This window comes from Electrophorus electricus, chromosome 2 (assembly GCF_013358815.1).
Source record: "Electrophorus electricus isolate fEleEle1 chromosome 2, fEleEle1.pri, whole genome shotgun sequence".
In the NCBI taxonomy this organism is placed as follows: domain Eukaryota; kingdom Metazoa; phylum Chordata; class Actinopteri; order Gymnotiformes; family Gymnotidae; genus Electrophorus; species Electrophorus electricus.
The window spans coordinates 8,786,013-8,811,364 of NC_049536.1; the positions used below are offsets into that span (position 1 = coordinate 8,786,013).

Below are 25,352 nucleotides of genomic sequence, written 5' to 3' on the forward strand. Positions count from 1 at the left end.
AATGCAGTGAGTAATCTAATGATGGTGAGATCAACTACACAGTAATGCAGTGAGTAATCTAATGATGGTGAGATCAACTACACAGTAATGCAGTGAGTAATCTAATGATGGTGAGATCAACTACACAGTAATGCAGTGAGTAATCTAATGATGGTGAGATCAACTACACAGTAATGCAGTGAGTAATCTAATGATGGTGAGATCAACTACACAGTAATGCAGTGAGTAATCTAATGATGGTGAGATCAACTACACAGTAATGCAGTGAGTAATCTAATGATGGTGAGATCAACTACACAGTAATGCAGTGAGTAATCTAATGATGGTGAGATCAACTACACAGTAATGTAGTGAGTAATATAATGATGGTGAGTGAACAGTGGTGCAGATAAGTGAGTGGAAGTCATCAGTGACACCTGACTTTCCCTCTTTTTCCCCACTGTATTTGTGAGCCTAATATTCCCCTTCCCTTAAGATAAAGGAATGAATCTACTCCCACCTTGTCAAAGTCTTCCCACTGGATACACACACGAACAAAACATTAAAGCCAAAGGGCTGTCATTATATCATTCTGGGTGGCCACCAACTTATGGATCAGCAAGTCACAAGAAAACATGAAGACTCTGCCGTCATAGTGCAACACAGTTCAGCCTGAAAGTATGTATAACTGTCAAAGTAAGTGTGCATTAAAATGCTTATCTATATTGCTATCCTGCACAGTACTGGGTGTTAAAATCTAATAAACACAACAGGCTGGCAAGGTTATACTGTCCTGAGCAGAACAACACTGATTTGAGATCAGCGGCTGGTGTTATTCCTCACCTCCACTAGCATGTCTTGAACCTGAAGCCCACCCTCCCTGTCTGATGGACCCCCTTTCGTCACATGAGACACAAATATACCTCTTCCACCTGTGCATGTCTGTGGACAGAAAAAAAAAATAGGAAAAAAAGTCATGATGGGTTATCAGATTGTGTTGGACTGAAAAAAAACCTTTAAAAAGATTCAGAATGTACTACATTATAAAGTTGAGATATTTGACAGCTTACTGTTTACCAATACAAACTTCAGTTTGTACTGTTTAACAGTACAAACACATTAGAATGCATTTTACAAATTAGACATATATACCTGGTCATATTCTCCTCCTATAATTTTGAATCCAAGTAAGTTGTTTTTTCTGTGTAGAGTGACCTTAAAGATCTCGGGCTCTCTAACCTATGTGAAAAAAAAACTTTTGATTTGCTTTTATTTGCATAGTTTTAAGATAATCATCTTTAAAATATTAGCCGATATCAACCGTTTAAAACATGAAGCATTTTACATTTCATTAGACCCACCTTGCAATGTTCCCTTCTGTCCATCATACGTTTCTTCAGCTTTCCCTTAAACTTCTGCGATTCGACTTGCGCTTGGAGCTGAAGAAATGTCAGCTGAGCGAATAGGTCTTGCTCTCGTTGTCCCCATTTTGAAATGTTATGTTTGCAACCTCTGGTCCACATATTCAATCGATGTGCGCTTCCCGTACACTTAAACAAGTGGATTACTCATTAACGTTTGTTCAAGTCCGTGACCCCTTTTGACAAATGGTAATTGAAGCAATCTCCCGACATGGGCAAGCTCCTTTTCTACTAACTACTGTTTCCTTAAATGCGCCGGATGTGAAAGGTGGGAGAGAACGTTTTCACTGGCGTTACTGCACGTGCATAAAGCCGACTTTGCAACGTGCGTTTTCAACTAACAGCACGTTAACTTATTATTAGTATGGTGTTCTTTTTGTTTTAAAAGTATTTTAAATGTGCATGTAAAAGGTGTACATATAAATATTAATATTTGAATTTCAAAATGTAACAATTACAAATACTAAGACTGTCCAGTTAAAAATTACTCCCCTTAACAACGCCCACTCTAAGAACTTCAAACAAATTAAGAGTGAATACTTTATGTGCAGTATATGCTTGTAACCAGCTGCTTCATGAATGAAAACTCAGAAATGATGCAATAGGAAACAAACACCATTTTACATCAATTTGGCAGTGTGTGAAATAAGGAATAATTATAGTACCTTTCTACTGTCTAAATATTGGAAAGTTTTATTTTAGAACATCCATCCATTAGTTTGAGTAAGCTCCAGTATTCTAATAATAACTCTAAACTCTAATTCACAAATACTACACAAACAGGTTTAGAGTTAAAACGTTTATACAGACTTACCATATAGAACTGCAACAGGCTGTAACTCAATTTAAATATTTTAAAATGCAACAATGCTTTCCATTGGAGATTTGTACATCCCATTTTCCATGGGTATATGCTTGCTTGTTTGAGAAAGCTGACTTTTTAAATTTAATTAATTGAATCCACTTCAGTTTTTAAAAATTACATTGAAAACATTTACATTTACATTTACATTTACGGCATTTAGCAGACACTCTTATCCAAAGCAACTTACAAAAGTGCTTTGTCATTTACTCTTAAACCCTTAAAGATTGATACTTAACGTAATTTGTTTATTTTAAACTGCTACAACATAGTGCCTAGAGGCTAAATTACCTATATCCTTTCTAGAAAAGCTATAATACAGGTCACAAGCTACATTAGATACTTGTGGGTGCAGTGGGGGATTAAGTTGAAAATAAATGAAAAATAAGTATCCCATTGTGTAATAAACCGAGTAATACAGTGATTGAAAAGTAACTTTCCATTTAGAGTGGAGGAATAGATCCATGCAGGCTATATATTAAGTAAAGGTTAAGTAAAAGTCCAAAGTCAGTGAGAGCCCATTTAACTCATATTGGTTTGGTCGTTATAAGCTTTAATTGAGAAGAATGGCTTTAATGAAGCAGATAATGACTCATCGGTTAGGCTTTATCTACATGGTCTGACAAAGAGAGCTTTGCTATTCAGGCCAAACAGACTTTTTATTCAATGACAGACGCAGATCAGAAGCGGAGTTACACTTGATCACAAAGGAGTATGGTGTTCTAATGCAACTGGAACAAACCATTCACTTCCAAATCAAGCATCTTAGGGCGTACCATTTTCCTTCTGAATAACTGCAGATTCCAAAAGTTAAAGGCATTCATGCATTTGGCATTTTTTATGTTGGTGATTTTTGTTGAATGAAGGAGACTAGAAAGAGAAAGCACTTTGTGGTGGTCATCAAATATTACTCACAAAATGTTAAAGCAATGGACAAAATTGACATATAGGGAAACACTCCACCTGAGGTCAATTTTTAGATACAAGCTATTCCATACATGACAAATAATAAATTATATTAAAATATCCTGGGACTCAATAAAATGGAAATATTCTTGTCACGTCATGGCCCCACCCCCTCCTCAAACGTCTTTGTGTGTTCATCTGTGTTGCCACACCCTCTCGTGTCGTTCACGTGTTCTGTGTTAGGAGTAATCATCATGAGTGTATATATGTCTCCTGTGTTGGTGTTTGAGTTGTGCATAGCGTCTTGAGGTTGTCGTATGTGTTGCATGTTTGCAGAAATAAAGCTGTGTTTCATCATGCCTCGTCCCCGCATCCTGCTTGTCCACAGAAACACCAACCGCAGAAGGATGCCCAGGAAGGGAAAAAGGAAAGGAAAGATAGGAAGCAAACGCGCTTCCACAACTCGTGCAAGGAATTCCCCCATGTTCGGGGGTGCCCTCTGGACCCCGCAATAGAGGAGTGTGGCCCAGGTGAGTGTGATACCGGTGCAGAAGCAGGGGTATCACACGATACTACATCGGACTACCGGGACTGGTATAATGATTTCCAGTCCTCAGAGGCTCATTCTGGCCTTGCTCCATGGTCCTACAGAGGGGGAGGGACCCGCTGCATTCTACGCAGACCAGCTGGATCATGAGAGCCGCTCTTCAGAGGAGGAAGCCACTGGGTCCTATGGAGACCAGCTGGCTCATGAGGACTGGTATTCGGAGGCGGAATCCGCTGGTTTCTATATGGACTTTGCGGAAGGCTACGTGGAGTATGGAGAGAGAAGGGGGTGCAGTGATGTCACTATGGAGTCGGACAGGGGGTCCGATCACGAGGAGGACCCAGTGATGGAAGTGGAGGGGGTACCTAGGGAGGAACCACCCTCTGCGGACGACGTCACGAGCTCCGAGGACGATGAGACCCCAGCACCCAAGGCTCCACCTAAGGCTCTGCCCAGGCCAAGGCGCTCTGGGGGGCTATCTAGGGGGAACCTCCCCCTATGAGTGACGTCACGAGCTCTGAGGACAACGAGCCCCCCCGCACCCAATGCTCCACCTAAGGCTTTGCCCAGGTCCAGGCACTCTGGAGCAGGCAAGCAGCCTCTGGTGACTGCTAGAGTGCAGGCACTGACGCCTAAGCCGAGGGGAGGAAAGAGGACAGCGGCCCCGGGGACTGCCTCACAAATAGGGAAAACAGCCAGGACGCTCCCCCACGCACATGCGCCAGGGTCAGCACAGCCACTGCCAATCGAGCCGGCGATGAACACTCCCCCCGGCTGGTTGGCATCCGACCCAGCCGACAGCTGGGGTTCCCCCACTCTTCCCCGGACTGTTCAATTTGTGTAGTGTTGTGCCTGTTCCCGTCACTGTAAATGTGCCTGTCACTTTGTTCCCGTCTGTGTCTGTCGCAGTTAGTGTGTGCTCCTGTAACTGTCATGTTGGTCCCAGTGTTTCCCCCCTGTGCTCCTGCTCGCGCTGGCCCGTGGCAGACTGCCTGGTCCTCTGGCCTCGCCGTTTGCCGTTGGTTTCGGGTCCGCAGCCCGTTAGGCTGGCGCGCCGAGAGTCGCGCCTTTGAGGAGGGGCTCTGTCAAGTCACGGCCCCGCCCCCTCAAACATCTTCGTGTGTTCATCTGTGTTGCCACGCCCTCTCGTGTCGTTCACCTGTTCTGTGTTAGGGGTAATCATCATGAGTGTATATATGTCTCCTGTGTTGGTGTTTGAGTTGTGCACAGCGTCTTGAGGTTGTTGTATGTGTTACGTGTTTGTAGAAATAATGCTGTGTTTCATCGTGCCTCGTCCCCGCACCCTGCTTTTCCTCGAAACATCACAATTCTAATGTCCTAGCAGTAAAAAATGGGCACCTACTTTTGTTAATATGGTACATTTTTATGTTCTTCTTGGAAGCTATTGTCAGATGGAGTTTTCCTTTACTGTATGGGGGAAATATCAAAGCACTGCATTTTTAATTGAATTTACCAAAATAATGTCAAACAAGTGACATATTATAACATAAAATAATATAAAAAAGTATGCAGGGGTATACCAGTATATTCAATTTGTTGAACTTTAACAGACATTGGGTTACATTTACTAAACCATCTAGCAATAAACTGCTCATTCAATGTTATCACAATCATAACTAGATGACTAGTGTCTCAGCCTGTTAATGGCTTGCCTGCTCATTCTGCATGAGAATCACAGATTTCCTAAATGCTTCAGCATCTTCGTCCATCATAAAAAACAACAATACAATTCTTAGGCATACAGGGCACTAAACAGACAAGCAGGTATTTACCTTTAAATGTTTTTTTTTGTTTTTAGGAGTGGAATGCCTAGTTTTCCCTTCAGTTTCCCTTCAGATTCTCTTCAGAAAAGTTTGAAGTGGTTCACTTTTTTAGCAGCAGACACTACACTGCCCTTCATTTAGTACAACTGCTGCCTCAACCATGCCACTATTAAAATGAGTATGAAATGATATGTCCACATTCTTTACAAAGCACCTGTAACTGATACAGAGATTCTAATGATACAGTCAAAACAAAGGCTTTTCCTTATGCTCCAGAGTTTTTTTCAACACTCAGGCCTGTTCATGGTCAAATAGCTACCAATGACACTGGCTAAATTGTAAAGCGCTTTAGTAGGCCCATGGTTACTGTGTTTCTCCAAGATCAAAGATGATCAAAGATAAAAAAACAACTCTCCTGCCCAGAGATGCTTTAAGGATATAGCTCCTGACATGCCACAGTGGATAATTACTCTCTTCAAACACACACACACACACAATTTATCCATGGATTGGACATGTTTTCTACACATACAAACACAATTACTCTTCAGTACAGAATCTCAGTAATGATTATAAATTTACAATTTTATTGAAACCTCGATGATCCTTGTTTAGATCACAGAGGGTACATGCACACATCTCTATTCCAGCTGTCCATTTCCTTTTGTGTAAGGGCTTTGAAATGATATCTAAGCAAAATAAACTTTCTATTAGAGATATGTTAATATGAACAAAGAAATAATATATTGAAATATATATTAAAGAGATCAATAGCTTATAAATTATTGCATATAAATATACTAACTTGAAATAAATTGCTATATTGTCTACTATGCATGATACTGTTTAGAGTATGTATGGAATCTGTGTAGCAGGATAGGATTTTGGTTTGACTGTATCCATTAAGTGAGGGATGTGCTTTAGTTTTGAAATGGAAATAGAGAGTGCCACTGACTTGCCAACTACATATAAGACAATAATCAGACACTCTTATAATCAGATACTCTTACACCGATCTTTCCTTAAAAGTCACTTGTAGGAGTGCACACTGCAGAAGAACATTATGAATCCTTCCATCTCTCAAATTCAATAGCTTCTACAATTGTTGCCACAGGATAGACAGCAGTTCAGTTTTACTGTGACATTAAACCAACCACTGAAATATGTGTCAAATTGTAAAATTGAGAAGTCACTCTTTACCACAAGCAGCCCAGCAGTAAAAGATCAGAATAAGAGATAAGGCATACTCGAACAAGGGAGAACTCCTTAGATGTTTCTCCATGCTTCTGTTGATACTGAATACAGAGTATCTTCCATGTCCTCTCCTTTTATGAGTTTCCACAGAGTCTTTTCTTCCCGCAGAGCTTATTCCATGCAGGGATTATTCATCACTGGTCTTGAGAGTGTGTGGAGTTAAGAGTCCTGTAAGGCTTCATCCTGTGAGAGTCCTCTTTCCTGTGGGGAGTGAAGGCACAGGAGGGACAGCACTACATTCAGAGTGCCAGGACGAGCACAGCAGCCAGGAGCAGGACACAGAGGCTGAGAGACTGGGCCACCAGAACCCCTCCACCTACACACACACACACACACACACACACATGCAGGCATGCATGCATAGACACACACACACACACACACACACACACACACACACACACACACACACACACACGCAAAATCAAGAGGAAAGATAATACAATTAAATATTGATTATAGCATTATTACCTGGATTATTATCTTTTGCAGACACTGTAGTACCATTAAAAATAGACAATTTCATAGAAACAGGAGGTGATGCTTGGTTCATAACAGACAGACAATATCATCACTGGACTGTATGTTACACTGATCTGATACTTTTATCCAAAGCAACATAGCACCTACTCTCAGTGGCCACTTTATTGGGAACATCAGTCTTATAGGTGCATTTTATAAGTGTACAATTAGAGTCTAGCCCATCGGTTACCACTGATAGTTTGTCAGCTATCTTCTACCCTGTTAATCTCTGGTCAGTTTCTTACCACAGCACCACTACTGATTGGATAATACCAGGGTGGCAGACCATTCTTAGCAGAGCAATGACACTGCCAAGGTAGTGGCATGGTAGGTGGTGTTGTGCTGGCACGAGTGGATTACAGACTTCAGTGCTGCTAGAGCCTTAGTGCCCTGTATGATTCTCTTGTCTCTGTATGATTCTCTTGTCAAAACAATGAATTAGGGCTACTCCCCCTGCCTTGTAAGAACTAGTATGAGTTACAACGTTATTCTCAAATCCAATAACACATTTCTCATGAAGTGGACCAAGACCAAGCATGCAGCACCACAGTGCAGGTGTATGTCATTAGGACAGGTATGTGCTTTGAGAAGGATCTTACCTGAGATGCGCACCTGTGCCACGGCTCCGTCGCCACCCTCGCTGTGAGCTCTCACCTCCACCAAGTAATCTCCGTTCTTCAGCATGGGCAGGTCTATGGACTGCTTACCTGTGGTGTACAGAATTCCAGTGCTGTGGCCCTCCTGCCTGTGCAGAACCTGGAGCAAAAGGGTGCACAATGAGGGTTTGCTTGTAGGAATGGGCTTTATGCTTATCTAAAGGTCCAGGAGACAAACAAATCAGTTAAGGATCACAGCAGATGAAGGAACAATAGGAAAAATATCAGTGACTAAAATTATCAATGGTTGCAGTATTATGATGGTATTTTTAAAATATACTGAAAAAATACATATGTAAATGTATTCAAAAAGCTGATTTCACTTAACCCATTTAAAAAATGCTGCAATATTTCATTTTTAAAACTCACTCAAACAGTAAAGCAATTATTAAAGTTTGAAATGGTATGACTAACAGGGTTTTATACTGTGGTATGTCATTAAAACCTATATTTCTCCCATCCTTAGTCACACCAATCCAGGTCATGTGAAGCATCTACACACGCATTTGATCACAAGACTTTACAGTTAAACTGGTATAAAGTTTAACTGCCCTGACTGTGCGACACTGCCAACTACCCATTTAATCGTCCACAAAATGATTTCACGCAAGGTCCGTCTCAGCCCTCCTCTGTCTGTACCTTGTAGCAGTCCACTGTGGACTCATTGGCTAAAGGTTCTACGTGCTCCCAGGCGATGTTGACCGATGTCCCACTGGAGTTCATCTTTGTGCTGATGATTTTTGGAGGGCGGCTAGGTGCTGAGAGGAGAGGCAGGGTATAAGGCATCATCATGTGTGTGGTCTGCTAAGACAATTAATGAGCTCTTCAAAGAGACCTCTAAGTGCTCTGGGTTTGTTTAGGAAAATGAAAAGTGTATATAAGCAAGTTTGGTTTCTTTGCTTGGCTAATCGCTTCTCCCTTGTTTTGTATGCATGTGCAAATGGAGCGCGTGTGGTAAGCATGCCGCTCACGAGCTTTCTTGGTGTAGATCTCGTATCGTTTGCTGGCAGGGCCATATCCCGCGCCATTGAAGGCACGCACTTCAATGATGTAGAGGGAGTTAGGCTTCATGTTATCCAGGCGTGTCTGGTTCTCCCTGCTGGAAATGCGCAGAGTTGACGCCTCGTTCTCCATTAACTTTCTCCAGTACTTCACCTGCCACAGGGCACCACCAGGTCGTACACTGAGTTCTAAATAGTTACTGTGACATAGTAACATTTTATGTATAAATTAATGGAATATGGCTAATACTACTTTAAAAAATGGTTTCTTTAATGTAGTTATTGTCATTTAACTGCTGTACAACAAAAATGACCTGAGTAAAGGTGAGTAGGATATCATCACTTGCTTGGAACATTTTCATTCTAGACATGAGAATCAAACTCACCTGATAGCCCTCGACTGTCTGCTGTGCAATGGGCAGCCACCCGACAATGGCCTCAGTCGCTGACAAGGTTCTGGCATCTACAATGATGGGGGCCTCTGAGGGCACTGAGACCAGACAGGAAGATCCATGTCAGACCAAACGAAAGCATGCCCACAAACCTGGGGCATGAACTGATGAACCATAATTTTGGTTTATCCATTCAAGCATGCTAGGCGCCCATGGAGCTATGTAAGGACCATTCAAACTGCTATGCAGATAGTAAAGCCATCTGTAATCACTGATTTTTGTGACTCCCTCTCCCACTCTCCTCTCACACTGGCTCTCCATCTGGGCATGGTTCCCAACAATGTGTTAGAGCACACAGCTAGTTCTGCCCTATCGCTTTCCAACATCACAGTGGGTTACCAGGGCAACAGAATCACGATACTCAGGGAAAAACATCAGGTGGAATGCTGTCATGGCTGTCTGTCACTGTGCATTAATAAGTGGGTTAAATGTTGAGCTTCACTTCAGACCAAATTCCAAATGGAGATAAGAGCCCAGACAGTGGATGCTCCTAATCACACCAATGACTTGGGTGAGGTGAGTATGCTGAGTAAGTGAATGAGTGGTTACACTGGTCTGTGTAGTACAAGAGGTTAGTGAGGTAGATGTCTGAAGTCAAAACAAGCATTGAAACAGTTTTGATAACTGTACACAAAATCTACACACTGCTGTAGGTTGAAGTTAAATAAGATACTCTGTAGCAGAAGTAGATTTATAGGAAAGCCATATTTCCCAGTGTATGAGTGCCTTCTTTGGTCATGCCTGTTTAGTCCTGTTATTGGCTAAAACACACTTCTCTTTCCTAAGGGTGAATGCTTAATTCAATTGGTGCTACTAAAACACCAAATATCAGAAGCTCAAGGGTACATACAAACTGAGCCAAGGCCTGCTTCTGATACCCACCATCCTGAGCCGAGAATATGCCAGAGGTCAGACTGTAGGGTCCCTCTCCTTTACTGTTGAAAGCCTTTACTTTCACATCAAACTTTGTGGCCGGGGGAATAGTGGGGTCCTTATGGATGTAACGTCTGGCCTGAGGATCAGCCACAGTCACTTTATGCCACTGATTGCTATCGTGAGGCTTAAAAGCGATGATGTAACCAAAGTTACTCCCATAGTAGTACTGAGGCTGCACAGGCTGGGGGGAAAGCAGATATCATAGAGTCAGGGCCTCACATGCATAAAATCTCTCTTTAACAGATACAAAATTAAACAACATTTAAACCTTAAACAGTGGGGACAGGCAATTACAAAAATAAATCCATCCTGATACCTACCGTCCATGTGATGATGAGCTCTCTGTTTGTTCCCCCACCTCCTCCTACATCTGAAGGCGCCACCATAGGAACTTAAATAAGAGAAGAATATGAGACTCTGCATTTCCAGTGGGACTCTACAAACAGCTGGGCACATTAACAGTGCCAGTCAATACAAAGTCTGTTTCAGTATTGGATAAATGCATAATGTCATTTTTATTAGTAGTGCTACTGCCAGCAGCTTAATGTTAATACAAACTTTTAATTATTTGAAGTGATAACACTGACTAAACAATTCTCCTCCATCTTAAATCTTAAATCTCCTCCAGTAAATCTAGAGTTTTGTCCAGACATGTGCTATTTGTAATTATTCTCAAGAGTAGTTTATTGCACATGATTATATGATTTGAATACCGAGAGAGAAAAACTATATTTGTGCAATACTAAGAAAACCATGAACATACTTGCTTCTAGTGTCGTAGTTTTAGGTGAAGGGTTGCTGGGTTCTCCTGTACCCAACGTGTTTGTAGCAATGATCCGAAACTCATACTCGGTCCATGGAATCAGGTCAACCACTGTGGCCATTTCTGCGTTGCCTTCAACATTATGTGGGGCTAAGAAGACAGAATTATGGGCCACTGTAGAATGTAAACCTTACTAGAAACAGCTTAAGTCCAAACTGGTATCTTAAAGTAACATGTATTATGGCAAATAATCATTTTCATTTAACAAACTAATCATTTACGACACTAAAACATGGCTACACATCACTTGTGGTCCAAACAAAGTTGCATGAACAAAAAGCAGGAACATCTCAAAGATCATGTTAAGACAGAATAACATACAGTAAAGCAGGGTTTAGTGGGGCTACCCACTTTTTGTTAAAAAGGAAAAAAAACTATAATCTAAACATGTCACTTTAAGCATTCCCTCAGCTTCATGTACCCACAGGTAGTGGCATCTCTCCAGTCCTCCTGGGTTCGGATCTCTCTGTATTGGATGGTGTATTTGGAGATGGGACTGAGGTTGTCTGAACCCTGGCTCCAGAGCAGTCTGACAGACTTCACCCCAACCTCCTCCACGCGCACCCCACCCGGAGGTCCAGGAGGCCCTGACGGTGGAACAGGAGAGCAGGCGGCTCAGCATAATCCGCCTTCCCAGCCTGAACAGCCTGAGCATAGATCTGTCCCCCTTCTCGCCACTGTTCTTTTTCCTGAAAATAATTACAGCCTAAAATAGTTGAAGGAAATTTATAAAGTTGACTCTCCCCTTTGCTTCCAACATTCTAGTTCAGAGCGATAAATAATAACTGGTGCTGAGGAGTTTGTGCTTGAGGTCTAAAGCACGTTACCCACTTCCTATATATGTACTGTAATATATCTGACCAAGCCACTGGAGTTGATTTCAATGGCCATTAACATCCTGTAAATCAAACATGAACCCTAAGTGGAAGCTTTGTCATCCATTATTTCTCTGTTTATTTTCTTTTGTGCAATTTTACCTTTTCCTCCCACAGGAGTGAAAATATCATGTAATAGAAAAGCCAGACTGTTATAGATGGAGCCAGACTGTTCTAGCCAGACTGTTCTAGAACCCACAGTCACAGACATAAAGGAAGCAAGAACTGGTCTATAAATGTTTGCCATTTTCAAGCAAAAGACTGCAGGAGATGTTCTTGCAAATGATGTATTATAGTATATAAGTATATGAAGTATTATACTGTATTTCTTTCGCCCCCAAATACATCACTAATTGAAGGAAATGAATGAGGAGGGATCCACATGTCACATCAACAAACCAGCATCTTTAAACTACTGCTGAGAATTAGCTGCTTGCCTATTGCTAGTTTTGAGTTGTATTTGAGCTGGTTTTTGAGTTGTCCATTGTTTGTTCCTTACTAAGCTTTGACGTATTCTGTAAAAACAGATATCAAAGGATGACATAACTGCTGAAGGTCTCAGATGGCTTCAGGGCAGTAACAGCATGAGTCATATTGGATTTACAATGAGAATGAATGCCACACTAACAGCTCAACAAGTCATGTACTTTCATCCCTCATCATAATCCTTGACTCAATAATGAAAGATTTAAACAGAACATATCTTATTACACAAATTATTTGGCCAGCTCTCCCACAGGCAAAATACAAGCACACCCTGTTCTGAACAGCAGCATGCAGGGAGTATTTAAAAAGTGTGAGAAAGATCAAACATGAGAAAAAAGGAAGAGGCTGACGATTCCCGTTATAGCCAGTACTCTTGTGGGTCGTGTGGTACAAAACAGTCCGGATATTACTAGGAAACCTATTCTTCCACTGACCTTCCTTTCCAAGATTTCCTCCACCTAAAGCATTTAGCCTAGCTGTTATTAATGGTATTTATTTTGCAGTTTGCTCTAAACCCGAGACTGCATTTTGGTCACTGGCACACTGTTGTTTCCCATTAGCAACAGTAAATGTCTAAGAAAAGTTACTGTGTGGCAAAATCTGTTTGTACCAATTGTGCAGAAGTGGTCAGATCTGTTCCGACAGCCTTGTAACCACAGAGGAATAAAGAAAAAACCTAACAGATGGCAGAAAAAAATTAGGTAACCCTCGATAACTTGACATCTCTCAACTACATATGGCATTTGAAAGAATTTGAAATTTCCCGCTAAAACCCCTTTCCCTGATGAAAAAGACTGACCATAATTTTATCTCTCTCTGCAGTTGGTCTTGGTCCAAAACAGACAGCTTTTATGCTTGTTTGTTTGTTTGTGTGTGTGTGTGTGTGTGTGTGTGTGTGTGTGTGTGTGTGTGTGTGTGTGTGTGTGTGAGAGAGAGAGAGAGAGTTAGTATGCCTGAGCATTTGTGAGCATTTTGGCAGAATGTGGTATCTAGGCTGACAAACTTGTCCAGTCTAAAGCAGTAGTGTGGTGTGTTTACTTTGTTTACTCTGTGTTTGATTTATACCTCATTACCCTCCTCTGCCCTACAGCATAGAAGCCATGCACTAAACCCAGTGAAGGCCACACTCGCAGCTCGGCATTGGCATAGATCACTCCATGGCGGTTCTCAGCAATGCATTGATACATCCCAGAGTCATCAAATGTCAAGTCTGTGAAATGCAACTCATGCTTGCCATACTGCCAGGAGTGAATAAGCAAAACACAGTATATATTTAATTCTTCAATACAACAGAATCATGCTGATTCTTGTTTCAAGTGTTTCTAAGTGTCAAACTCTGCACAGTGAACTGCACTCTGAGGTAATATAGAAACAATTCTAAAAGCATTAATCATTCAATATGACGGGTACTCCTTACTATAGTTAGGGAATATCTAATCATTCAAGTGGAGAATTTCTTTATTCCCTTCTAAAATGTCTCTATTAACAACCTTTGTACCCTCCTCTGCCCTACAGCATGGAAGCCATGCACTAAACCCAGTGAAGGCCATTACTCGGTCTTCACTGCGCCTTAGAGTTCATGTTAGGGAATTCAGTTGATTGATACAGTTTTATAATGGAAACACACTCAAATTTGTCCTGTTTATCAGGACTTATCCATTGTTACCACCTTTGATATTCTTAAAGTTTTTAAAGTAAAATATCAAGTGCAGTCCAAAGAAATTCAAATAGAAGATACAGATACATAAACTCTTATCCCCCTTAAAATAGAGGATACAGATACATAAACCCTTATCCCCCTTAAAATAGAGGATACAGGTACATAAACCCTTAACCCCCTTAAAATAGAGGATACAGATATATAAACCCTCGTCCCCCTTAAAATAGAGGATACAGGTACATAAACCTTTATCCCCTTTAAAATAGAGGATACAGATACATAAACCCTTAACCCCCTTAAAATAGAGGATACAGATACATAAACCCTTATCCCCCTTAAAATAGAGGATACAGATACATAAACCCTTAACCCCCTTAAAATAGAGGCTACAGGTACATAAACCCTTAACCCCCTTAAAATAGAGGATACAGGTACATAAACCCTTAACCCCCTTAAAATAGAGGATACAGGTACATAAACCCTTATCCCCCTTAAAATAGAGGATACAGGTACATAAACCCTTATCCCCCTTAAAATAGAGGATACAGATACATAAACCCTCATCCCCCTTTAAAATAGAGGATACAGGTACATAAACCCTTAGCCCCCTTAAAATAGAGGATACAGGTACATAAACCCTTATCCCCTTAAAATAGAGGATACAGATACATAAATCCTTATCCCCCTTAAAATAGAGGATACAGGTACATAAACCCTTATCCCCTTAAAATAGAGGATACAGGTACATAAACCCTTATCCCCCTTAAAATAGAGGATACAGGTACATAAACCCTTAACCCCATTAACATAGAGGATACAGGTACATAAACTTTTATCCCCCTCTTTCTACCCTCTCTGACAACACTTACATGTCATCAGTGTGTGACATGGTACGACAAATACATTTCATCTAAATAGTGGAGTGGTAAGGAGGATTTCATCCTACTGTACAGTACATAAAAAGATGGTGATTGCTTTCGTTCCATTCAAAGGAAAGTGTGTGTGTGTGTGTGTGTGTGTGTGTGTGTGTGTGTGTGTGTGTGTGTGTGTGTGTGTGTGTTCAGGGGGTTTTGGGGACTTGTACCTCTCACCACCAGGTCTGCGGAGGCAGTGACATTGTCCACAGGTGTCTGGGCTGTGCAGGTGTAGCGGCCAGCATGCTTCAGCTGTGTGTTCTTAATCAGAAGCTCACAGCTCGATGTGCCTGCTTGGCCGTCCTGCTCGCGCGCACACACACACACACACACACACACACACGTTCAGATCAAAGAGTGCAGCTGTAATCTCATATCAGTTCAGACTGATGTTTAGAATGATATGCATTCCATTTGTTAATAAGTGGCAAATGGTGCACTCCTCAGACATTATAATCAGTGGCAGTGAACAATAAGAATTAAGAAAAAGGCTGAACAAAAGGCTAAACACCACAATATCAGTATCTACACTGTAAGTGGCAAGAAAATCACCATAAGAACTATTTCCTTATTAGATTCTGAAATTGAGGAGAATTCAATTAAATGTCATCAATCACTTCATCTTTGTGTTTAGCACAGTACACCATGCTGCCCTGCTGCAACATTAACAACATGAAGAGTTTAGGCAAGGCAAGGCAGGCTTATTTATGTAGCACATCTCACACACAAAGCAATTCAAGGTGAATAGAAAAGATGAAGAGGGAATTTAATTAAAAATAATAAAATCATAGAATTATTTAAAAAGAAAAAGAAACAAGCAAATTAACTTACATTAGTCTAAACAACAAATTAAAAGTGGAATCCTAAGCCTAAGAATTTAAAGTGCAGTACTAAGGTGCTGAGGAAATAAAGTCTCCGAGCCCCACTTTAGGGACAAGTATGGGCGAAGGAAGTAGGAGTGAGACCATCATCCAACATTATTCCATCAGCCAACATTATTCCATCATCCATCATTAGTCCATCATCCATCATTAGTCCATCAGATTACACACCAAGGTGGTTTACTGAGAATGAATGAATGGGCCAATCACTCTTCAGGTCCAGAAGGACAACACCATTAGTCATGCCTTTCAGAAGCTTGCCTTGCCTCCTTTTAAACTAAACACTTGATTTTTTATATAAACAGACATTTTATTGTAGAAAGCTATAATGAGCACCTTCAGAAAAGGATTTTCAACCCTTTAAGATATGTAGGACATATGGTATATTCTTCCAAAGCTGTACTACCCACTATAGTATAGAATAGTGTAGAAAGAACACTGATAGTATAGCTAGAACAACAAATTTTGTGTAGTTTACACACATTATAATATCTACACTGTGGCTACAAACCCTGTTACATTATGTCTACAAACCCTGTAACTATGTTTCTCACCATGACATGCTGGTAGTACTCCTTTCATCTATGTTTCTCACCATAACGAACTGGTAGTACTCGATTAGCCTGTGTTTCTCACCATGACACGATGGTAGTACTCTCCTTCCCTGTCAAAGTCAATGGTCTGGCCGTTAAGTGACCAGATGAAGGTGAGGTCCAGGATGGTGTCATGTGACGCAGCACACTGGATCGTGGCATTTTCACCCACACTCACATCAGCATTAGAGGGTGCCAGAGTGATCTTGGTGGCGTCTGAGAAATACAGTGTAAGTCATTTTAACCCTTTTCCTTCCATTTAACAGGTACACAGCATTTTGATGATTGGAGAGACAGTAAGTAAGTCACAGTAAAGAACCTACTGTTTCTACTGCATTGCTTCTGAAAATACTGAAGAGACTGTATTGTGTGTTTTGGGCCAGCAGAGGGCAGAATTGGGTCATACAGCAGTCACAGTAAACAGTATTCACTAAGTAGCAAGATTATCCACACTTAATTTAAAATCTCCACCCAATACCCATAGGTTATTACCAACAAAAGAAGATATTAAAGATAGAGTTAAGAATTAAAAGGATATTTTACTGTTTCTCTCTCTCCATCTCCTTATCTGTATGATGTACTGTATACACATGCACATGGTCAACATGAAAACAAACATTCTGAACATGAATGATAAGATCTATTACAATATCTATTTTATTTATTTATTAACTTTATATTTATCTAAATTCTAATATTTTGCATATTATCTGGCACAACACTGTGGACAGCGGTAGCTTAGTGGTTAAGGTATTTGACTTGTCATAGGAAGGTTGCCAGTTCAAGTGCTGCCAAGCTGCAACTGTTGGGCCACAGAGCAAGGCCTTCAACTCTCAATTGTTCAAGTTCTGTTCAGTCATAATTGTAAGATACTTTGAATAAAGATGTCAGGTAGATGTGGGCATTGTCAAGTTTATCTTTCTCAGCAAATATTGAGTGTTGGTGTCAGTAAAGACAACTGACACACAACTGTCTATTCAAGTATTAACTGAATCTGGCAAGGCTGCTCACCACAGCATGGTTAAGAATATTATTTAATCTTTCAGCTCAAGCTATAATATCTAAGCACTGCTAAGTTTTCTGTTACAGTACATAACTGTGCTATCCATGACAAGAGCATAGCTCTGTGTAGTGTAGGTCCTCACCTGTGACTGTGAGAGACCCTGTGCTGTTGGCTTTCCCTCTGTCATTCTCAGCGAAGCAAGTATATTTCCCTTCATCCGACTTAGTAACATTGCGAATCTCCAGACTGCCGTCTTCCCAAATGAAAATCCTGCCGTAATATTTCAGTTTATTAATTCATACAGTTTATTAATTCCAACTCGTACTTTCACATACTTGACTTTTCCACATGTGGTGATAGTTCCATAATGGAATAGAACAGTACTGTATATGAAAAAGAAACAGCAGCGTGACAGGGAACAAGCAGATGTGATACCTGCTAGAGTTGGAGAGAAGCTCCGTTCCTTTGCTCCAGGAGAATGTGGGTCTGGGCGCTGCTCTGGGTTTGCACTCGATCACCACACGCCCGTTCTTTGGCCCCAACAGCCTCTGTTTCACTGGGTTCAACTCGAACAAGGGAGTGCTCGCTATAACAACAAACATTGCCGAATCATCAGAGTTTGATGTATATGTTAACTGTATGACAGGGCTAAATGTCTTTTACTGAAGATATATGCATGCAAGCAGCAATGGCAAGAATGAACAAAGGTGATTATCTCAAGACTTTGCTTTCCAAAGTGAATTGTGACCCCTCGCTGACTTCTGAAAAACATTAGGTCAAGATGGACTTGTGACTTACCGAACACCCGCAGCTCGGCATTGGCATAGATCACTCCGTGGCGGTTCTCAGCAATGCATTGATACATCCCAGAGTCATCAAATGTCAAGTCTGTGAAATGCAACTCATGCTTGCCATACTGCCAGGAGTGAATAAGCAAAACACAGTATATATTTAATTCTTCAATATAACAGAATCATGCTGATTCTTGTTTCAAGTGTTTCTAAGTGTCAAACTCTGCACAGTGAACTGCACTCTGAGGTAATATAGAAACAATTCTAAAAGCATTAATCATTCAATATGACGGGTACTCCTTACTATAGTTAGGGAATATCTAATCATTCAAGTGGAGAATTTCTTTATTCCCTTCTAAAATGTCTCTATTAACAACCTTTGTACGAGATTGCAAATATTACCTGACATCACCTGGAGTTCAGGAAGCACCCATAGTGTTAAAGTGACAATGCCTGTGAGATAACGAGGCTGATTTGAATGAAAAGTGTTCTGCGGGTGGTCCCTGCTGTGTTATGCCTCTTGCATACACTCTTAGGCTTCTGGAGAAGAACTGCTTGTTGCCATGGGAGTTATGTAATAGTGTGGGCAGCCACTCCAACCCGAGATGGGCCTACAGCTTGACTCACTGACTGTGCTCTGCTTGAAAAAACTGAGTGCCAACAATCAAATGCCTTCAGCCAGACCTACACCAAAACATATTTTTAAAAAACAACAATCAAACCCTAGGTGTTGATGTGTTTATGTTAATTTGCAATTACTGGCAAGTTATACCCTTCACTTTCTGAACCCTTTTGGCAACAGCCAACATAAGGACCTTTGTGTTTGTTGCGGAACATTGGAACACCTCTGGTGCAACCTGGACTTGATTCAGGAAGGGTAGTGCCAGTACCAGTGCCATGGAAAAGCCCCTCAGGGCCCTGGACACAAGAGGGATTTAAAAGCCATACCTCCCGGCCGTTCTTCAGGAAGCTTACATGGGGTTTGGGCTTCCCTGTGGCGAGGCAGGACATGGTATAGTCACTGCTAATGTCCTGCTCACTGCTGCTGATGTGTTCCAGCCACTTTGGAGAAGCTGTATGGGAGAAACAATAGATCAGAAATCACGGCTAAGAAAAGATACAATACCAAATATACCTGAAAAGAGACTGCATATTGTGATGACTCTTCTTTGAACTTTTCTAACTTTTCAGTTTTTATACTGCAGTATCTTTAAAATATGTGTATACTTGTTATTCTAAATGTTACTATAATTTGACACAATTTGACTACCCTCACTAATAAACAATTGTGAGAAATAATGAATAAATGGGCTATAAATATGATCTTCATAAAAATAAGTGGTGGTATCAATTTTTTATTTTATTTATTTGTTTATTTGTGAAGAGCAGTGATTTCATCAATGGTAGCCTGTCTAGTAATTTTCCTTATGGTAAACCCATGAACAACCATGAATATTTCTTGTGGTAGATTTATGAAAATAAAATATCAAGATACATCTCCAGGTCCTTCACAGTTATTTACCTCTCACCCTTGGCTTCACAACAGCTAGAATTTTATGGGAGGCCTTTGCAGTGATCTATGCAGTGTCCATCTACAGAAGACTAACACAATTTCTAATGGTAGTTAAAAGCCATTCATGCAGAGTTGGACATTCTTTCAAAAGCTTCACAAACTTTTCCTAAGATATATAAATACAACAAGCAAACAAATTTTACACTTTTGTTTAATTCACAAAAAGGCCACGAAACTGAGATCAAGGGTAATTCACAAGCATTGGATGACAAAAAACTGTTTTTTGCAAATTTCTCTAAAAGCAAATAAAAAAACATTTTTAAAAATTGCCTGAGAACAATCTTTATAGATGGACCCAAGTGAATCACATTATAGCCTCATAACTGATGCATCAATCTGAATTAATATGTTGTTACATCCCCAGCATATATAATGCATTTATCTAATACACTTGTTCCGTCCCACATGGACTTTATCTTACTTCACCTCATCCTCTGCAGAAAACAATGTTCATTTAAACTGCCTCCAAAAGTTCAGCAATCAGCATCAACATTGCCATAAAATCTCTGCTTTAGGCAGTTTTTGCCACCTCTACATTAAAGCCAAGGCTGTGCTAAGCACTGCAGTGCCGAGTTGCTTTTTCCTTCCCCTCAGCAGGAGCCCTACCTTCCACATGGAGGTGGGCCTTGTGCCAGTCCTTGCCCTTGGAGTTGAGCGCCTCACACTCATAGACGCCCTCGTCCTCATACTGCACGTTAAGGAGCTGCAGGACCCCCCCTGCCATGAGGATCTCATGGTTGGCTGGCAACGCTCCATCCACCTTCCTCCAGCGGATCTGCGGGATGGGGCTGAGGATGGCACAGTTCCACACCAGGCGTGGGCCAACACATACACACCAAGCTTGTTGTTGGTTTTTATAGTGTGTCTTTTAAACATTATATGAAGCAAATGAGTCTAGAAAAGAATACATTTTTTGCTGGCATCTGGAAGGCCATCCATGTTTAGTTCACTGACATCAGTTTAAGTAAGTATAGGAACAGAAGTAAAAAGATTCTCTAATGGCACTTACTTTCCCAATGCGAAACACTCCAGGCTGATATTCTGACCGACCAGTGCATATGTGTCTGGGAATTTCACTTTGATATCAGCTGGGTACTTCCGAATGGGACCTAGAGGAGACAGCATATGCTATCACTCTGCTGGGACACCTGTTTTCACAAGCCCTCTCCTGAGTCTAACTCTGTCACCAAACCCATATCACCCATACACCAAAGAAACGCCTAGTGATGACCTCCTCTTTTGCTCTTTTTAAATATTACACTTGGTTTAGGGCATTTCAGCTCCAAATCTTTGGCTGTGGCAGACAGCTCAAACCTGCTGTATAAAACACCCTGACATACATACACTGACATACATGCACATACACACAGCCAAGTGTACTTCTAAATATGAGGCAACACGAAGCCCAAGGGTTGTTCTACAGGAATGATCATAGGCAAGCATATGCATATGAAAGTGCTTTAGATGTGGAGGAGCCATGTTGGAGGGAGGAACCGAGTGAGAGGGAGGAGCTGAATTGGAATTTGCCTGGAATTCTCACTGGCCAAGGAAAACAAAGCCTGCCTGCTTCTTTTCAGACACACTATTGGTGCATAAATGGCCCCGTCTCAGGACCCAAACAAGGAATAATTGATGGACCCACAAAAGGACCTCTAGGGAACAGCAATGACTGACTCCTTTCCAAATGTTCTTGTCTTTATACTGTCCTTCACAACTCTGTCAAGCTTTATACAAACAAGCTCACATACACAAAAGACTCTTACACTGTGGCTTCTGCCTCAGAGGTAAAAATATAATCAACATCTGTCCAGACTGTGTCGCCTAGAAAAACCACACAAAAGCACTACAATGACACCTTAGTGATCTAATCACGCTAAAGTTATATATTTTAAAAGAATACAATAAAATAACTGTCAACTGCAATACTCTCACTTAAACAGCACATTGTCTGTGTACCATATACTGTAATGTGTTAATGGTTAATATTTCAAAGTCAGCAAGCATTGATTTGGTTGCTTAGACATCCTGGGCACTACCATTGCTTATCTCACCCCACTATGAGCTGAGATAACTTTTCATTGCTTTAATAAACAGAACAGGCAGCAGCTTACGCTCAGCTAAGGGGACCAGGGGGATGAACTTGCTGAAGACGCTTTTAGCGATGGAGGGACTGGTCATGGTCACAAAACATGAGTAGTTGCCACTGTCTGAGGCCTCAACTTTCGAGATGTAGAGGTTCCCTGTGGTCTGAGATACAAAGCGCCGCTTATCCAGGGAGATGAAGATGGGGAACTCATTCAGCATCCAGCGAAAGGAAAGATCATCTAAACCGGGGAGAAGAAAAAAGTCAAGATTTCAGGAATGCTAAGAAACGCTCACTTCAAACAGTTTTTATTTCCATCTTGGCTGAACATTTACATTTTAAAATATTCTGAATGAGATATAAAATTAACCTGGGAAATGTGGAGGAGGTGCACATAACAGCACCACCCCCTGGCCCTCTTTCACATATACAGCTTCTCTCTCTTCTGTGGAGAACATGTCCAAATCTAGAAGGACACAGAATTAAATTCAGGCTCTTTCACACAGTCATTATGTCTCTCTTTACACTCAACCTGATACATCCTTTGATTTAAAAAATATTATACAACTTCCACAAGCAAAAGGAGAAAAATGTAATTTCATATAATTTGCACCATTATCCTTTTTGACCCAAAGCTCAGCAGAACCTACAGAAGCATTTAAAAAGGTTGACACCGGAAATTAATTTCTGCCTCTCCTCAACAAAGGTTACCCATAGCTAAAAGGCGCAAGTTTTGGCTTTCAGAAATGCGACTTAAGCAAACTTAACAAGGACAAAAGGGTCTATTCAGTAGTGCAACACCAGTATTACGTAATGGAGCAGCTTGGCTCTGTCCCTCTTACTCACAGCCAAACTGGACAGATGCCTCTTGGCTGATGACCGTGCCATACTCATTGGTTGCTTGGCAAGAGTAGTTCCCCGTGTGCTTGCTCTTGTCCAGGTCACTGATGACCAAATTGCCCCCTACCAGGCTGTAGTGGCCTGCAGCACCCTCCTCGATTGCAATCTCCCTGTTATTCAGTCTCCACCTGCAGGGAGAGACAAGAGCTGCAGTCCACATGGGCATGAACAAAGCAAGGGCATTCATCTTTAATTAGAAAAACCCATAATCCCACAAAAACCTGCAATGGTTGATAATAATACACTACGGGACTGTGCTTCAGATACGGAATGACATGGATGATCTAGATTAACCGAAACTTTCAGTATCTATAAGTATCTATAAGAACATTTGCCAAGCGTTCAGGCTAGCAACATACAACCCTGCATGTGACATGAAAGTCACACCAGTTCAACAGGAAATGAGTTAGAAAAATGGAGCCTCATTCTTCAAATGGCCTCTGATCAAGTTGGAACAGAGTGAATGAACAGAGAGGTGATAGATGGGAAACTGAGTTATGGTTGGCAGGTGCTGAGAGGGACATGGTGACAGCAGTGGATTCATTTGAGCTGTAGAAGGTCAACCCCCGCACATGAACACAATGTCTGTTTGGGGTGGGGTGAGGGGGGGGGGCAGCCAAGGTCAATAGCTGATGAATAAGGCTGTTCATCATTTTGAAGATCATTATTTATAATTTTTTTTTTTTTGTATTTTTTGTTGTTGTTGGACCAGCTAAGAGGAAGAGATGGGGCATTTCACAAAGAGGTGATATTAGTGAATTGGTGTTATGGCATGAAGAAGCATGCTAGGCTATATTTTATAGCTAGGTAATCATTAGCTTGCAAAAGCTAAATGCCAAACTGAAAATCAATCCTCTGTGAGTTTGCTGCTTTAACAAACAAACTTTGCTAGCTAGGTTAGAGGCTCCCAGCATGGGCAGTTGGGAGCATATGTTACTTGTATGTGGCAGGTGGGCTGGCTCGTGCTCGGCAGCTCATGATGATCTTGTCCTCCAGTGACTCCTCAGGGTAGATGGTGTCCAGTGGCTGCTCCTCAAACACAGGGCCATAACCAATGCGATCGTCTATAAAAGACACTTACACAGACAGACAAAAACAAACAAACCAGAATTACTGTGGAAATGGAGCAACAACATGCACAGAAGATAGGAAGGAGAACCATGTATTTTCAGGCAAGCATTCTTGAGTGGTGCTGCTGTTCTTGGCAGCGAGCTGTTAGTAACTATGCTCAGATCAGGAATGCTTCTCAACTATTTTGGGAGTTCTGCTGTGGCTAGAGGCTTCAGGATTCAGTGATGTTTAGAGAAAGAGGTCAGATGAGTAGGTTTTCCCTACCACTAAACTACAAACCAGGTGAAAACCTGGGTGAAAAGTGTGGTAATATTCAGTGTTTTTCCATACATAGGCAAATACACTGACTATAGTTTTAAAACTGTAAGAACAAAAATTTTATTCTCATCTGAAACATAAAATTCAAGGGCATAAAACACTAACATGTAAAAACTGGCAGTTAGTACATGTCTATTTTAACTGAATCTTGCAACAGATTTCAATTCTTACATTTTTTTGGGTGTGTGTTACTCATAACTGGTCTTCAGAATTTTTAAATTTAGGGAGACTCAGAAAGCTGCATGTCATTCAACATGTTATTGATTCTGACCTATTAAAAACAAAATAGGCAAAATTGTACATGGGCCTCTGTATAATAACAGAGCACAGCTACTGAAATTAGTGCTTTGTCTGTCTGATTGCTTGTTTGTTATTCCATTAGGGTGACAAATAATGCAAATTTTACTAAACAAGCTTGCATTTCTTAACTTAAAAAAAAAAGGTAACATCAGTCTCTGAATCTCTTGCTAGGATAAACTGCTGGATACTTTTGTGAAGTGAACTGGAACCAAGTGACTTGCATACAAAAGTTCATCTCTTTGACTGCCAATGGTTTAAAGTCACTCCATACCACCACTTAGCTTATTTATAAATGTGAACTCCATCCATGGATGAGCTAGCTACTGACAGACAGAGCACTGCCTTAATGACTTATGCAAACAGCATCATTAACGTTTATTACTCTACTACTGGCTACTGTAACAACCCAATGAGCATAATTTACCAAACTACTTCATCTGAAATGCTAACTTCAATCAGCCTGCCTATTCCTGTAGTGACACGCTAGGATAATTAGCCCCAGTTGGTCATTAGGGAAGCAAACATCAAACACCAGTCTTCAGTGAGTCAAACACAAACACAGTCCAAGATGATGAATAACTAATGAGGCGAAATGCTCGGCTGCAAATTATTTCAGTCAATATGAACTGTGAACGTATGTGTGTCTCAGTGCATAATCAACATGGTTGCTCTTTCGATCTAAAAAGGTCTTCCCTATGTTTATAATCTGTGTCATATTATTCAGCAAGTGTATCACTCTCTGCTACCCTTTATAAAGTCAT

At 41.0% G+C, this 25,352-nt stretch overlaps 1 protein-coding gene across 4 annotated transcripts in view; it reads right to left on the reverse strand.

Moving 5' to 3' along the window:
• Positions 1-5,263: 5,263 nt before the first annotated feature.
• cntn1a (contactin 1a) overlaps positions 5,264-25,352 on the reverse strand; it is a 54,470-nt gene continuing 34,381 nt past the window's right edge. For 2 of the 4 annotated variants that reach the window (XM_035523533.1, XM_035523532.1), the window contains exons 4-24: positions 23,840-23,966; positions 22,849-23,030; positions 22,373-22,468; positions 22,031-22,243; positions 20,929-21,028; positions 20,526-20,707; positions 19,295-19,419; positions 18,354-18,471; positions 17,991-18,141; positions 17,698-17,825; positions 16,596-16,768; positions 15,249-15,381; positions 11,569-11,730; positions 11,084-11,233; positions 10,641-10,711; positions 10,267-10,501; positions 9,319-9,422; positions 8,903-9,086; positions 8,571-8,689; positions 7,875-8,031; positions 5,264-7,069 (exon numbers count right to left, since the gene is read on the reverse strand). In XM_035523533.1, the coding sequence (XP_035379426.1) occupies positions 6,993-7,069; positions 7,875-8,031; positions 8,571-8,689; positions 8,903-9,086; positions 9,319-9,422; positions 10,267-10,501; positions 10,641-10,711; positions 11,084-11,233; positions 11,569-11,730; positions 15,249-15,381; positions 16,596-16,768; positions 17,698-17,825; positions 17,991-18,141; positions 18,354-18,471; positions 19,295-19,419; positions 20,526-20,707; positions 20,929-21,028; positions 22,031-22,243; positions 22,373-22,468; positions 22,849-23,030; positions 23,840-23,966 (2,987 nt within the window). In that variant the 3' untranslated portion in view covers positions 5,264-6,992. Of the gene's footprint in view, positions 7,070-7,874; positions 8,032-8,570; positions 8,690-8,902; positions 9,087-9,318; positions 9,423-10,266; positions 10,502-10,640; positions 10,712-11,083; positions 11,234-11,568; positions 11,731-15,248; positions 15,382-16,595; positions 16,769-17,697; positions 17,826-17,990; positions 18,142-18,353; positions 18,472-19,294; positions 19,420-20,525; positions 20,708-20,928; positions 21,029-22,030; positions 22,244-22,372; positions 22,469-22,848; positions 23,031-23,839; positions 23,979-25,352 lie in introns of all 4 variants that reach the window. The other 2 variants (XM_035523531.1, XM_027000996.2) reach the window with 1 other exon arrangement.